The sequence below is a fragment of the Equus przewalskii genome, chromosome 16 (assembly GCF_037783145.1).
Source record: "Equus przewalskii isolate Varuska chromosome 16, EquPr2, whole genome shotgun sequence".
Classification (NCBI taxonomy): Eukaryota; Metazoa; Chordata; class Mammalia; order Perissodactyla; family Equidae; genus Equus; species Equus przewalskii.
The window spans coordinates 12,245,922-12,262,881 of NC_091846.1; the positions used below are offsets into that span (position 1 = coordinate 12,245,922).

At 40.2% G+C, this 16,960-nt stretch overlaps 1 protein-coding gene across 18 annotated transcripts in view; it reads right to left on the reverse strand.

Annotated features, from left to right (window-relative positions):
• STARD13 (StAR related lipid transfer domain containing 13) overlaps positions 1-16,960 on the reverse strand; it is a 487,031-nt gene that overhangs the window by 156,668 nt on the left and 313,403 nt on the right. Inside the window, exon 1 of one of the 18 annotated variants that reach the window (XM_070577976.1) lies at positions 7,197-7,543. The exons of 16 other annotated variants lie outside the window; for them this stretch is intronic. In XM_070577976.1, the coding sequence (XP_070434077.1) occupies positions 7,197-7,365 (169 nt within the window). In that variant the 5' untranslated portion in view covers positions 7,366-7,543. Of the gene's footprint in view, positions 1-7,196; positions 7,544-16,960 lie in introns of those variants that run through there. One more of the 18 variants, XM_070577974.1, reaches the window with a different exon arrangement.

Sequence of the window (16,960 nt, forward strand, 5' to 3'; positions counted from 1 at the left end):
GGACCATGAAGTCAGAAACTGACTGAGCCACCCATCAATGCTGGAGCTTCAGCGAGTCCATATCCCACGTCTACTCCTACAGAGTTTCCTGTTTCTTTCCTGTGGGGCGGTGAGGCTACTTCCCAGCAGTAATGGAATATCCTGAACTGGCTGATGTAATGTCAGACTTCTTCGGAACTCACCTAGAACTTCAGCGTTATCACAGGTTGGACAGATCCAGAGCTAAAAAAGTAAAAATTTCCTTCTTCTGGCCCAGCAGTATGTATCTTGTAGAGTTACCTGAAGATTGGCTGTATTCTTGTTGTTAAAGTTATTAACTCTGTCCATACGCCTACTCCTTCAGTTTTCTGCCCGGCAAATATGCAGGGGCCACCTAATCAGGTTAGAATCCTCCCTTGCTTGTTAATTTTCATAAAAAGATGCCCATCCTACCTTTACCCAGTTGACTTTTAAAGTATATGGAGCTGGCCTTATTGGAAAACATAGAATACTTGCAGTGTTACTCTGTAAAATACAACCTCACACTATCTACTGCCCAATCCATGCAATAAATTTATTCGAAGAGAATTATCTAAGCGAACCACAGGCCTTGCACTCTCCTAAATCAACCTTTCCAAAATGTGTTCCCCAGGGAATGCTGGTTTTATAACATGTCACTTCTTGGTATCCGGTAAAAAATGCTTTCATGATGAAATATACCAGTTTAAACAAAGTTAAACTACGTTCTGCAGGATTTCTGTGAACCTTTCATAAGGATAAATTTCCAAGAAGGGAAAGAGGATGCAGCATTTCCCAAAATTACTTAACCACAGAAACGTTTTCCCTCTGAATATCTATCTAACAGGACTGGTGCCTTGTGAAGCAGACTTTGAGAAACTGTTTCTAGATAGTTTCCAAGCTATTTCCAGATTAAGCGAGAGAATCAGAGGAGTGGATACTGGACCTACTTGTTTTGACCCACCCATCCCTTCTCCAGATATTTTTATTGAATTATAATTTGATGTAATGCTGCCATTTCCATTGCAGGATGCCATGAGAGACTTGCCATTTAATGTTTAAAAGTACCATCCACTATAGCTTGTAGTCCCCTTAAGAGATTTGTATGAGAAATTGCTCTTGTGCATCAAGCTCTTGGGAGAAAATTCTCTCAAATATCAGGTCCCAGGAAAAGCTGTGCTGGTATGTTTTTACCTATGGACACGGCAAATCTTCCCCTGATTGTCTCTTCCTCTTTGCTTAGATTAGGAAAACTCGAGCTAAATTTGCAGCCCATTTTTAATAATTATTCAGGGCCTTATGGTTTATATTTTTGTGTAATATCTCTTCCTAGTTTTACCTTATTAACCGACCTACATTTTTCTTTTTTTTTCTTTTTTGGTGAGGAAGATTGGCCCTGAGCTAAGATCTGTTGCCAATCTGCCTCTTTCTTTTTTCCTCCACAAAGCCCCAGTACATAGTTGTATATCCTAGTTGTAAGTCCTTCTAGTTCTTCTATGTGGGGTGCTGCCACAGCATGGCTTGATGAGCAGTGTGTAGGTCTGCACCTAGGATCCAATCCAGTTAACCCCAGGCCACCAAAGCAGAGTGCACAAACTTAACCACTTGGCCACGGGGCAAGCCCTGACCTACACTTTGCTTTTTGTCAGATTTATTGTCTTTAACTGGGTTGTATTTTGTATAAACTATTTCAAATCCTTTAGGTAAAGAGTAGAATGTAAATTAATATATAATGTCTTTACCTACATGAAAATCATATTTAGATTGTCCCTGAGGAAGAAGAAAATGATCTTTACATGATCCTTATTTCATTCAAATATCTGGTGTGCAATTAGTTCATGGTGGTGTTCTCCTATCTTCTCATATCTTCTTCCCTAGTCTCACCACCGTGTCCTCACAGCTAATGAAACGCAGAGACAGAGCACATTCCCATTAATGACCCATCTCCATTAAATCCACGCTGATTTATTTCCCTTTATACAAAAGATTTGTCCAAACTCACTTCTAATTTTCTCTCTTTCTAAATTTGTTTGGATCATCAATTGATATTGTTCAGATAACTAGTGGTGATTTTTTTCTAATTTGTGCTTCTGAACCTGCCCAGGATTAGGCTGCTGAGGAAATGAGGAATCCTACTTTATAAGAGTTGACCAGTGTCCAGAATTTACTAAGGATTAAAGCACTGAATATAGGGGAAAAACGACATGAGAAAAAAAATCTCTATTCACTTAACTAAGATCCAAGTTTGGCAATTGCCTGCATCTAGGCTCTGTGTTTATAAAATCAGAGCTAACAAAAGCAGTGATGGGCCGCGATAGAAGTCACAGAATTCCGTTAAAGTTAAACTCTCAGGTTTTGCGTGTTTACAAGCATATTGCTCTGTGCTGCTTTCCTTCTAGTACTTATTTCTTGACTGCTCATATTTTTCCTATGTGATAATTTTTAAAATGTTATTCAAAGTTAGTTGACTTAATTCACTTAATGGATTTTCCTGTAACTTTTGGTTGAACAGTATCCTTTCTGTACAGGCCCTTCAGTCACCACTACTGAATAGAAAGAGGCTCTGATTCATGAAATGTGAATTTCTGACACTTGCCACTTTTTAAAAAAAAACTTGAGCAGTACATGACTGATGCATTCTTGTCCATTTTCTGTGTTCCATCTGTCTTTCTGCCAGCACACTCACCCTCCATTTCTGAAAGTAGTTGGGTAAGAAAGTACTAAACACAGAGAAAAGGCAATTCCCAAAAGAACAAACGATTTGTTTAATTTCAGCTGACGTCACCCAGTTGGTGGGGGTCTCATCTACTAGAGATGAGCAATGCCTCCACTTGGGTTGTGAAAATTCCCAAAAAGCCAGCTGACTTAGTGGTGTAATGAGGGAGAATACATCACTAATGCCCAGTTCCATTTCTTGGGAAATGAAAAAAGGTAGTTTATTCCACTCTAGTTAAGTTTAACTCAGGAGCTATCTCTAAAAATAGTCTCAGATAAAAAGTCAATGAAAATGCAAGTCCAACTGTCACTAATTCCCTTAGTAGTGAAATTTTTTACATTCTGCATTTTCTATCAAGAAAAGAGGTCTTTTTGCGAGAATAGGGGTACACAGACATGGACAATCTCCAATCCCCACAGTTTTTCTAAGAGGCCAGACATTGCAATAACTCAATCTTACAGTCCTGGACTCCTGAGGGAAAAAAGTTGTTACAAGTTTCCTTGTAATTATAGGTTACACTGACATTTAAATAGTCCAGAAGACTGGATATCCTAACGTTCCTATTAAATTGATAATGAGAACATTTAATAGGTATCAAGAAGCATGTGCAGGTAGATGCTGAATGCCTTAATAAGGAAAAGTAAATAGGAATTCTCTCTCTCTCTTAAAGTAATACCTGTGATCACAGAATCCTAGAATTTGAGAGGTGATGGGAACTTCACATTTATTTAACCCAAACCCTTTACTTTATGGAGGAAGGAAAGAATGCCCAGAGAAGTTGTGACTTGCCTCATATCACACAAGTAAGTGAAGGCAGAGGTAGGACAAAAATCTGATTTCCATTTTACCATTTCCTTGACAAGTTGTAGAAAAATCGTAAGCCATGGATTTATTCCACATTACAAAGTTGCTCTGTTTCCTTTTCAGCTTCTCTTCCTTTAGGTGTAAGTTTCCCTGCTTTGCGCACTCTTGTTGAAGGAGTTACTGACTTAACTACAGAGAGAAGCTGAGAACCAGAATAAACCTGAGCAATCACAGCCCAACCGCTTCATTTTCTCACCAAGAAACGAAGACCCAGTGAAGTTCTGAAACTTGCCACAGTGAAAGAATGAGGGACTGTCTACAGAGAACCTGCATCCTTGTCTCCTTTTTGTCTGGTTCAGCGGACTTTACTGCAATCTGGTCCATATCGTGCTGTTTTAAGCATTTAAAATAATTTCCTTAAGGTTCATAACATATTGGATTCTTTCACAAAGCAAGTAATCACATTTAGGTATCTGCTTAGATTTGGCTTTTCCAAATAGCACGTGCGTGTGTATATAGACTTTGAATGTGGTGCACGTGTAGCCAATAAATCGTAGCCATCAAATAATGGCATAAGATCCCAATTCTCCCTTCCTGCGGCCTAACATGCTCTTCTTCCACCTCCTCAGCATCCTCGCTCCTGTCCATTCCCAAGTGCCTGCCAGTGAGGGAAAGAAGGACCGTTATTATATCCATCCTCTCTCCCCACAACAATTTCCCCATTGATTCAGCGAGATCGTGGGGTAGGCATTATGAACAGTATGACTTATGATAAACTTTCACTCTGCAAAACAACACTCTATTTTAAACATCACTTCTCTTTTTAACTGGACTTAAAACTCCAGAACTGAAAAGAAGGCTAGAGAAATGATGCATGTATATTTTGGAGCCTACCCTAAGATGAGCAAGTTTAGATTCATCTTGGGTTTGGGTAACTAATTCCGATCCTATGCATCATCAAAGATTCCTTTATTTCTCCTCCTTGTGTTTTCCTCCCATGAGTGTATGTGCTGTTGAATCATATCCATGCCGTTCAACGATTATCTCACTGTAATGAGGTCAGTGGGGAGCAACAACACACTTGTATGCACTGTTCCCAACAGCCATGAGAGATCATGATTATAAGTAATGATGCCCCAAATTATATTAATATAATGTTAAATTCCCCTTGAAACATCTGTAGCAGAGTAATGCAAACAGTTTTACAGATGTGGCTGTCATTTCAAGATACCAAAATGTGAACTACAAAAAAATAATGGTGTTATTAATTTAATACACACTTGATGACTTTAATTGAATGATTATAGGCCATTAGGAAAGCAACTTGACATCACGCACTATTGACTACCAGCTGTTCAAAGAAGGTAAAACACATAGCACTTTGCTTCCACCGCAGAAACAAAACCTGACCGGAAATCTCATAGTGAGGGAGCGGTCCTGATTCTGCAATATGGTTCATCGCTGTATCCTAAGTGGAAAAGACGGAAAGGTCTTTGGCATATTATATAATGCAAAAATCAACCATAGGTTCAGTACTTTAACACCCATTATAAAAACCAAAAACCAGTTTAGCAGATTATAGAGCATGGGCTCTGGAGTTATATTCAAATACCAACTCCTACTATATAACCTTGGAGAAGTTACTTGAGCTCCATGTGCCTCTGTTTTCTCACCTTTAAAATGGGTATAACAATGTTACTTACCTACAATAATTTTTTTTGAGGATAAAATAAATTGAAATACATATAAAGCCCTCAGAGCATTGCTTGATACATTATAAATGCTCCATCAATATTCTCTACTATTACAGGAAACCAATCTCCTAACAAATGAACCCAGGAAAATCATTTAGCCTCTGTTTTCTCAATGTCTTCCGATACAGCTGTATGATATTAACAAATAATGAGTTCTCAATCACTGGACTGTTGGAATTCTTTCATGCTTCCCTATGAACTTAACTGTCACTTTTAATTTTTAGGACTTCATCGGCTTCAGACATTGCTTTGCCTAACACAACATAGAAAGGTGAGAATGCTCAAATTTTCTAATCAGGCAAAATGAAACAGAGACTCAGAGTGCACTTTCAGTGATCATGCATGTGCTTATAACTTCAAGTCCTCAGTGGAAAAATAACCTTCCTTCCAAAAAGAACACAAATAATTTCTAATGAAATCAATTATCGTAAATACTCTTAAGGAGATTTGCAAAGCAATTCCAAATGACTTCTTTGCAATGTTTCTAACAATACACTTTATACGCCTGCTGAGGAACATGTCCAGAGCGCAGACCATAAATCACCATCAAACATTTATCAAGCCCCTACGTTCATAGTGATGACGGCATCTGTTAAAGTACCATTATCAGAAATCTCTGAAACTAAAATGGAGCTGGTTTTTATTCTAAGCCTGGTGTATTTTTAAGTCAAGTCACAGGGAAATAATTACTTTTGTTTCTATTCAATCAAGACCTGCACACCGAGTTTATGGAATGACATAATATCCTTCCTGAAATCAGACTGGTATGTAGGACCAGCATCCTTCACACATAACCAGTTCCTGAACCTTTACAAACAAATCCCAACTTCCAAGGAAACGATCTCATCAAATGCTGCTCACTAGAATACGTATTGTTTCTTTTGGAAACATTACAATAAGATTTTCACGATTACAAACCCCAGCTTCCCCTCTAAAATTCAATATAATCTTAAACTCATTTATTCAAGTGGAAATTGTATTTTTATAATGGCTCTAGAAATTCCTGGTAAACTTATGTATCGTCAGTATAATAATTTAGTTATATTTTTAGTCTGCGAGGGGAGTGGTCATAAGCTTCCTAAACTTATTGTGTATACGGGGTACGTGTGTGTCTTTTAAATGGGTGCCAGCTAGGGGCTTCTTGGGAATGTTCATCTTTCTGGTTTTTACAGACCTATCCTAAGATAAGGAGTGTGTTTTAAACTATTTTTGGAGAATGATGAGTTTTAGTGATGTCTAGGATGTTGAGGGTTTTTTTTCTGAGAATTAAAAGGAACACCTAGCAGCTTGTAATCAATATCTTATCTCTGCCTTAGGAAGCTGGTGCTTCAGTACACAGGTCACAGGATTTGTTTCAAGCTTAGCAGACACGTTTATCCTTTACCACAAAAACAGTATCAACAAATCAGGGGCAAATACTGACATAAACATACAAATAGGCAGAGAATGGGATTCTGGTTGTCAGCCCACGGCCTTAAGAATAGAATTGTAACTTTCCCCTGTCACTAAGAGTGTTCTAAAGAATCTGGGCAGGGTGGAAGCTAGTCTCCCCACCACCCCCAAGTTAAATAAACAGTGGCCAAGTTTTAAATGTGACAGAGTGTGAGGAACCTCCAGAAAAGCTTCTAAAATACACAGAGTAAACCTGTCTCATTTATTCTGTAGACACACATAAGTTTTTAAAATTTATGATTCACCGTCCTACCATGACGTTTTCTCTGCACTTTATCTTGAGTAATGTGGCAGCTAAGTGCTGTCACTGTTTGCTTAAAACTGCAGCCTAAAGTTATTTCTAAAAGTTACGTGCGGCGTGGCACAGAAACCCGTATATTGCAAAGTGAAAACCATTTTAAAAACTGGGTTAGCATGAAACAGAGCCAACAGAAATCAGAATTAGCAACAGCCTTCCACTACCGGCAACTCACCTTGTTGAATTTTAGTCACTAGCTGATGGCGTGCTAGAATCCGGCTCATCCTGTAAGGAGAGCGTCTGGCAGTCTGATCGAATCGCAAGTACATCTCCTGGCCCTCAGGTGTCAGGGGATTTAGATAGTAGCAGCCTGAAGCTGGGGTCCTGGGTCCCTGACTGAACATCTCGGTAGATTTTCTTTTGCCACCTCAGTCTGCCCTGTGGCTGTTTCTGTCTGTCTCCACTCTCAGTCAAAGAGCAAGGCACCGAGCCCAGCAGAGCGCAACAGACCAGGCGATTTTTAAAAAGAAAAAGGAGTGCCAAAAGCCACAACTCAGAATTCCAACCCCCGGGTCCTCACGTGACCCCAGGGAGCCAATCAGAGGCAGAAAGAATGGGACTGTGCACGGCCAACCGCAAGCCCAACCCCAAGAGAGGCAGTTCCAGCAGCTACTATACGCCCCACAATGCCCAAAGCAAATGCAAGTATTTGACGTGCTTCTGAGCTGACTAAGCACCGAGAAGCAACGCTCACTAAAGGAGTTAAAAGAAAAAGAGAGAGAGAGAAGAGAAAAGACAGTAGAAGGAAAATAAGCCCTAGGCATAGGAAATCTTTTAAGTTGTAAAAGTTCGAGAAGGCACATTCCCTTTCTCCAAGACAGCTGCAGCCAGGTAAAAGATGGATGTGATAAAGTCTTAACTGAAAAACTACTTCAAATAAGCACAAACAGCCTGAGTATAAATCCCCACCCTTCGTTACAAAGAAACGAACGCAATAAAGCTTTTCTAGTGAAAAATACACTTCAAGTGCTTTAACACCCAAGTAAATAAACTCCGGGCTCCTGACCCTCGCAATGGGAAGTTGAGAACTCTTACAGATAAGACTGGGAGATGCAGCCAATGGGCACAGGCATATTCGTTAAGCATCTATTCCTCTTTAATTTTTCTGCTCCAATTTTTAATCACCAAGAAGCAAAATACTTACGAAGTACCTATAACATTTGAGACACTGCCAAGAATCATCGTAAAGATGCAGATTCATGCAGAAGGCACTGTCACCAGGCTGCTAAGGATCAACAGAGAATTTATGCCAAAGCTTATAACACGCGCCTTATTTGAAAGGTGCCTCAAAAAAGAGACAAACACAATGTTGGGGAGCAGAATTACTTTTGACTGGGGAGATGCTACAAGCCCACACGGAGAAGGAGCCATTCGGGTGGGCTTGAAAAAATGGGTGGGATTCTGACAGGCAGCGGCTGGGGAGGGCTCTGCAGGAGAGTCGATGCCCACACGTGTGGAGATCGGCAACCAGTGTGTGTTTAAGGAAACTGTGGGTCATTCAATTTGGCCATATCCGAGTATACATATGGGAGTAATTAGAATTTTTCCCCCTATTTTTTCTCTTTAATAGTGTTTGATGTGAAGAGAAAAAAGTCCATAGAAAACATGTTATCCAATTCTGAGCCTGGGGCTGAATGAATAAAGTTCTTTGAAAAAGAAACATAGGGCCAATTTGTTCTTACATTTGGCTGACTCAAACAGAAACACAGTCTGGCCTGGGGATTTATAGTCCTAAAAATGAAAAACTCTCAATTAACAGTTTAACAGGACTTAAATTCGAACCTCAATTCTTATTACTGTGTCAGCCCTCTCACCTCGCCCTGTGGGAATTTTTGCTGGCCGGATTCTGAGAAGCAGCTTCTTTCCTGTAACTATCTCACTATGGAGAGGAATAAGTTAATAAGGTCCCTGGGGCTTACACTAGAACATACTGTCTCTCATGGCAATTGTGAGACTCTTCCTATAACTATGCAAGAGTAGGCAAGTGTTAGGTTTCAATCAGCATCAATGCAGAAAACTAAAGGAAGATCTCACCAGATCATATTGTTCCCTTTCCATTCTTATTTAGGACTTGATCAGAGGTTTCTGTTCCAGGTCATCATTTGTGAAAGGTCAAAGGGATCTAATATGTAGCAACAGAAGCACGGGCATTAATGGTAGACAGGTTTAGCCCTAGATTGCAATATTAGATGCCTGTGAGGTCCATTTGCCAAGTTCTGACCCAGCACTGGTTGCCATCTGATGGAGATGCTAATGTCAGCCGCTATGTGTTTTTGGCTTGATGGTCCCACTCAGGGGACGTCCCTGCCATAAACCATGTGTTCCAGCCAGATACCTGGCAGCTATCACTTTTTCTTTGGGAGAAAATAGAAGAAGAATGGAGAGAAAGAAGAGCAGTGTGTGGAATTTGGGGACTTTGGGTATGTCCTGGGAAGCCAAGGAAAAGGCAGGAAATGATGGGCAGTAGTTTCATAGCTGTGAATGACACTTAAAGAAAGCTTGGCAATTCCCAGTGCCAACTTTGTACTTCATTACTGACCTGGCAGCATTTTAAAAATAATGCAATGATTCTTCCTGAGAAGCACTCCAGTGTATCATGGCCAGGTTACCATTTGAAAAAAAACCCCCAGTGCCTTCTTTTTGTATAATAACGAACACACGTTGAAAGGCCTGAGGTGTTTTATTCTGAAAACATCAAGATCATAAATACGTATTCTTGGATATATGTAAACAGATGTAACAACACACAACATAGTATTTCATAGGAGATTGGCAATGAAGAACTAGAATTGAACTTAATCAAGAAAAAAAAGGTAATTTTTATTCCTTGATTAAAAGAAAGACAACTTACAATAAAGTCTCATTTTTCTAAAAGTGATTCTGAGTGTTAATAAGGGGATCCCTGAAGGATTATATATCAACATCTCTGTCTTCCCTGTGTCATGCACAAGTTTTATCTTATGGTTCAAGTAGTATCTACAAATCCATGCAACTGCTCACCATGTTTTTGCCATTTTGTACGTCCAAAATACCATATTTAAAACAGATAGGTAACATTATTTTCCTATTAGTGTCATTAATGCCTTGTTTTATGCTAATTATTGCTATGAAACCTGGACCCTTTTAATGAATCTGATTTCGTCATTTGTTCCCAGAGTTAGAAGAATTGCCCCTGGTTGGGCTGTTCTGTTCTGTTCGTTGTAAATGCCAAAGCAAGAAACTACTGGAAATCTCCCCGGGGCTGATGATGTCTTGCAAGCATCTCATTGAGAGCGTTCTTCCCGACACTGATGAGCAAGAGAGGGCCGAAGGAATCAGAGCGGGAGAGAGCGCTGAAATCCCAAGTGTATCTTCCAAGACTGATGCTGGATTTTCTTTAAAAATGAGGAGAACGGATGGCACGAGTTTTTAGTTTTCACTTACTTTCCTCTTTCCTAATTTGGTCATCAAAAGCAACCTTCACTCAGACTATTTCAGAGATGGGATAAACAGACGAATACTGGGAACCCAGAAGAGCAATAAAGCGGGGAAGAGGTGGCGGAGAGGCGCTAACAGCATTGAGTACCTACTATGTGCCAGGCCTTATGCTATTTGCAGTTCATGTCTTTAATTAATCTCCAGCAACCCTCTGTGGTATCCTATTTTATGGAAAAGGAAACTGAGACTCCTGGAGGTGAAGCAAAGTCCCCGGTCATATGGCAATCAGGTGCAGAGCCACTGTCTATCTCCAAGCTGATGATATTTTAACTCTTTCCACTACCACACATGAAGGACAGGGAAGGAAAAATTATGGCACTGAAAGGGTGCTGGGGAAATTGGGTAGGGGAGAAAATTTGGAAAGAATATACTGAAAATCATCTTATCCTATTTAACCGCATATGACACTGGAATGTCTAAATGGAAATATAGGTATGAGATAGCTAAAATCTTGTAGTGGTTGAGATCTGGGTGACTAGAGAGCGCAAGATGCACAGCCCAGAGCCTTCAATTACCTGGTGAGAACCAGCACCCTCTTAGGCTGAGATCTGGAGACCCACCCATCTGCATCCCCATCCTAAGTGAAGCAGCAGCCTGACCGCCTCTTTGTGTAACAGCACCTCTTTTGGAGGGTAGGCTGTGTGTCCTCCGCTGTCTGCTCATCCTCAAGGTTGACTCTGCATGCTGTCCTGCCTTTTCCGTGGCATTTCTTACCAAGGCAAACACTCCAAATACAGTCAAAACTCTGAAATCTGATCTCTAAACAAAGCTTTTGGTATTTAAAATTTTCAAGTCTTTTGACAGATGATCCCAGATTAGTGCTCAATGGAATCTTGTGTACACAGGGCAGAAAGCTAGAAGCACTTTTACAGAAGCCAGGAATGGCTCAATGTGCTTTCATCTGTCTGCTGCTCCTTCTACTCCTTCACGTACATTCCAGCCTCCTCGGCAGCCTGTTTAGAGGGAGTGAAGGCAGTTCTGCCAAGTAGGAAAATGTTTGAGATACAAGCGGTAGGCGGAAAAAAGCAGAACTGATTTGGAGGGCTCCTTTGGAAGTTGCTTGAATCCAAAGGTTACGGGATAATGTCAAAGCCTTCCTGTGGGCTCTGAAGCTCCTTTGAGGATTTCCACCAATTGATTTGTGATATACGTACCCAACTCTGTGCCAATAAGCTTTCCCAATATGCATGCACCACGTACCCAATGATCAATGCAGGCAAGCCAGGGATGCTAACATTCGCAGCCATGACCAAGACCCTCCATGAAAGGTTTCAGAGTGTATCCTCTGCTGATTCAGTTTCCCTAGCTTTAGACCATGTCTCCCATTTGGAGTCCAGATCCTGCTGTGGGTGATAAGAGATCCAGATTCACTTGTGGGTGGCAACAGATTTCCTTTATTTTGTCTCTCAGCCCTCCCTACTGTCTTTGGTTAACTTCACCTCTTTGGGCCTCTGAGAGCATGTGCTCTGCCCTCATGCCCTCCCCTGGGGACCCACCCATCAGCTCCAGTTCATACGGCCAGCCATCTGGCCTGGCCTGACTTGTCCTGGGCTCGTTGCCTACACGCAGCCATTTCAGCCAAACCAAAATTCTTTGAGTTTTTTAAGTTGTTTCAAAGATCTGGAACTGTGTGATTTCCTACTCTTCCACCCTCTCAAAGCCTATTGCCTTCAGAAACATTTTTATAACTAATGCAAAAAACCTTTAGGATTAGCAGTCACGTTAATACCTGTAAATAGTCGTTATGTGGCACATTAATTAGATTAATTTGTTACATGCGAATATGGAATCCATTTGCTCATTGCAACTACCATGGGCATAATGTTTTTACATCTTGGATTTGGAAGGGATATTAAACATTTCTTAATCCAGCTACTCAAGTACTATACAAGTCGCTGTCAGATCAATTAATTAATGCTCTACCCGCATATAAGAAGTGTATTATCTCATCAAGGACCACAAGCTGTTCAAGAAAGTTTTCCTTATAACTTCCATCCGCTGGCTCTAATTCTGCCATTTGGAATTAGGAGAAATCTATTCCTTCTTCCATATGCCTGTCCTTTGGATGTTTGTAGAAGGCCAATGTGTCCCTTATAAGAATCTTCTTTTGGAAGCTTAACATTCCTTGTCATCAAACCACACAACTTCTAACTATTCAGCAAGCTGACTGCTGTCTTGTGGCTCTTCTCCAGTCTGTCAGTATCACTTTAGAAACGTGGTTCCTACCCTAAACTTAGAGCTCTAGATATGGCCAAGCAAGGTAGTATATGCCACGACGTGTGCATACCTCCTGCATTCAAGACATTGCACTGCTGCTGATTCAGTCTGAGATTTTGGGAGGTTTTCTTTCTATAATCTATATTTACTCAATCGTTAATTCAACATTGACTGAATGCCTGCCCAGCACTGCAGTAAATATGGAAGATATAAGGGTGAATAGGTTGTGGGCCCTTCCCTCAAGGGACGGTCCACCAGGGAAGATAAAGAAAATCACCATTCCACAATGTTAAGTGTTGTGTGGGAGGCTATCTGTATTGCCTCAAACTGTTTTATAGTCAAAGTCCTTGAGCCCTGCCGTGTTTATGTCACTTCATAAAATCTGATGTTAAATGAGTGCTCTCTATCCTGTGCTCAACAAATGACCTTTCAAATTTAAGAACAGATCTTTCAACTTATTGGAATTATTGAGATACTTTCAATTCCTGATTTTCTTCTCCACCTACTTAATTCTGCTTTGTTCTCTTAGGTAGCCAACAAAAATACCTTTATTATAAAAGTATAAAATAAATAGTTAAGTAAGTTTGGGAAAAGGTAAAGTAAGGGTAGCAAAATAATAAAGCCAAGGCCGAAATCAGTTCACAGAAATACAAGCCACGCAACCCTGTGCATTTGCGGGAGGTGGGTGAAAATACGGCGTACGATACCTATGTGACAAAGTAAAAGGGAAACAAGATCAGTTACAAAATTCAACGTATCCATCAGATAAACAAAATGGTAATTCAAGATAAACACAGATCACCAGGTATTGAGACCCCCCCCAGGAAAATTTTCCTGGATCTCCATAAAGAATCACCATCCTCAGTGATATCGGATTTGGTAAAAAACCTTAGTTCATGGTTTCTTATCTGTACCCTTCAATGCCAATAATAGTATGGTAACAAAGCACTATTTAGGAAAAGTAATTTCTATGAAGGCCCGCAAAGAACATGGTTTAAGCATGCTATTCTCAGTGCGCTGTATCACCTCTCCACTTAAAATACTTCAAAAGTTTTCTACTGCACCTAGAACGAAATCCAAACTCCTTACTTGGCCATGCAGTCCTGCAGGATCTGTACCTTGCCTGCCAGTCCCAGCTCCTCACTAGCCTCCTCCACGTTGCCACCTCAGAGTCTTCTGTCTACACGTGCTACTCCTTAGCCTGGAATGCTCTTCATGGAACCCTTCCCGTCGCTGATTCTTTCTCAGTTTTCAAGCATCACCTTACCTGATACATCCTCAAGCAGGCCAACCCTGCTCACTTAACTCAAGCGGAAGCAGTACCCCATTTGTTGTCTCTATAGCACCTCTCTAAATTTGTAATTACATACATATTTTCTCAATGATCTATGCTTGCTTTTTTTTTCTTTTTTCCCATTAGACTGTCATGTCTGGTCCATGTCTATTTCATTCACATTTTATGCTCAGCACCTACCACAAGGCCTGGCACATAGTAGGAAATCAATAGCTATTGGTTGGATAAATGAGTAAATAATGGAATAAATGATGATCTGAATTTTTCAAGGATAAAATTTATATGTCTAGAGGAATTGATGTATATCTTTTAGACAATCATCATAAATATTGTTGTCGCTACAACCTGAATTGGAAAAAAGATTGGGTAGCAGATAATTCAAGGTTTTATTCTCCAGAAAGAGCCTTAAGTGCACATATTTCACTCTGTTGGTTAGTGGCAAAAGTATATGCTTTTACCATCAAACAGAGGACAGTTTAAGGTTTCCTGTGAAAATTAGGAGCCTGGAGGGATGAGCAACCCTACTCCAAAGACAGAGGCTGAAAGGCATAAAAAAAATTAGCTATCTTTTTTTAGCCTCAAATTTGATAAGCATGTCTGCTGTGCCTTCAATTAAAAAGTTGAAGAGTACTTGGTGAGCTGTTCTTCACGGACCCATACTGCATCTAGGCTATTAACCACCTCTCTGTCTTCATGTGCATCAATGTCTTTTAATAATTCTTTCAATAATTTTATTGGAAATTTTAATTAATTTACTGTCTGGTATTTTCTACAACCTTTACTTTTTGTTCTAATTGAAAATAAAGGTAATTGCTCATTTTGGGTGTTTTCTTTTTTTTTTTTTAAAGGATCATTTAAATTACTAGAAGGGATCCTTCAGTCTCTAAGGTGGAATTTGTCTTCACTTAGAGACTTATCCTCAGTTTTATCTGGTTAGATTCTATACCCTCCTTCCCCATCTTGAACAACAGTGAATATATTTTCTTACTATTGACTCAAATTATAATTTGAATATAAAAGGGAAGCTTGCTCATTAAAGAAATCCTATGATTGGAGCTGGCCCCATGGTCTAGTGGTTAAGTTTGGTGTGCTCTGCTTTGGAGGCCTGAGTTTGGTTCCCCGGCACAGACCCACACTACTTGTCAGCGGCCATGCTGTGGTGGTGACCCACATACAAAACAGAGGAAAATTGGTGTGGATGTTCCCTCAGGATGAATCTCCCTCAAGCAAAAAGAGGAAGATTGGCAACAGATGTTAGCTCAGGGAGAATCTTCCTCAGCAAAAAGAAAAAAAAATCCTATGATGAATCCTTTAGAAACTCCTTTACTGATTCTCCATATTATCTGTTTTGTAAATGTTTGAGATTGTCCAGGGAAAGGCATACCATTATTAAGATTGTATGCAGACCTGTTGCTCTGGATCCAGTCTCCAATTTTATGTATTATTATATATTATATTTATTGTACATATTTACCTTTTGCTATCATGTAGCAGTTGGGCATTGAATAAAGTTTGGAAATAACCATGGCCCACAGACTATGGAGGAATAGTGTGGGATTAATAATGCAATTGCATTTCTTATATATTTAAACCAAATATACTTTTTTGGATAAATTCAGCTCAGTGTACTAAGAATAGGATAGACTAGTTTCCCTCCTTATTCCTAATATAAGACCATAAATCTATACTTTAAAGAATGGACAGTGGTGCAAGGAGGAGTAACAGCATCAGAACACATCCCATACAGAGAGAAGCACTAAGAATTTGAGATGGTAGCAAAATACCTGGACATCAGGCTGAATGGTATTTTGAGGTGACTGTGAAGACAAATTTCAGGGCTGGTGGCTGGGCAAAAAAGGGGAGGTTCCTCTTTTAGGTTGGGAGGAATGATTTAATCAAAGGTGCTTCTGGTGTAATTAAAATATGAGTTTTGCTGCCATCTTGTTTGTCATAAATAAAGACAAAGCCACTAATTAACTCATGTTACAGCTTCTTTCTTTCACACTCAAATATTTCTAATGTGTGCTTCATGCCAGGCACAGTGCGAGGCACTAATGGGGCAAAGATGAATATGACACTGTCCTTCTCGACAGTATGATTTATAATGGCAAAAGTTGGGGAGAGTTACAATTACGGAACTGCATTACAGGTGCTACGACAGAGGTGTGCAGAGGGCGCCTGTGGGAGCAGAGTAGGGACAGCCAAATCAGAACATGAGTAGACTCGTTCTGCACTGCAGAAAAAGTAGTGCTGTGCCTGGAGAGATGCAGCCCTGGGTGAGAAGGTGGGGAAGACAATATCAGGAAAAACAATGCCCATGAAAAGAAAAAAATAGATAAAATCTTTCCTATGCTACACTCTCTTCTTCAATTAATAAGAACGATTAGTGTTCAAATTGCCACGTGGTAGAGACTTCTAGGATCCTAACTCAACTTGGAAAACCACACCTTTCCCCCAGTGCTCCTCTTGACTCATCCCCCCTTTTTTCCGCCAAAGCTCTAAATTGGGGCGATACCTCTCAGCTGCAGCTATTTTCTGGAGGTACTCCTTTAGGAGAATGGTTATGATGAATATGGTAACAAAGCAAGAGGGCAGGCTGAATTCAGGAGTTTCAGGCTTGGGTGGAAGGAAGGGTGGTCTGCCAGGAAGGGTTCTCAGCGACAGCATATATGCGACTTCCTGAATCTACCCAGCAAATGGTGCTGTGGAATTGTGACACAAACTAGCTTTTGTTAAACCATCTTTTAAAATTGGTACAATTCTACCTTTAAAGACAAAGCAAGTTTCCAAACCTACACCCATAGTAGCTTCCCTTGAAGATTCCATATCCTGGTGCTCCTTTGAATGAAGGGAAGAAAAGAGTATTTACGCCTGTTTTGTACAATGTTTCTGGGAAGTTCTTTTATGTTAGAGAATATATGTGTGTGTATGGATACATAGAGACTGTCCTG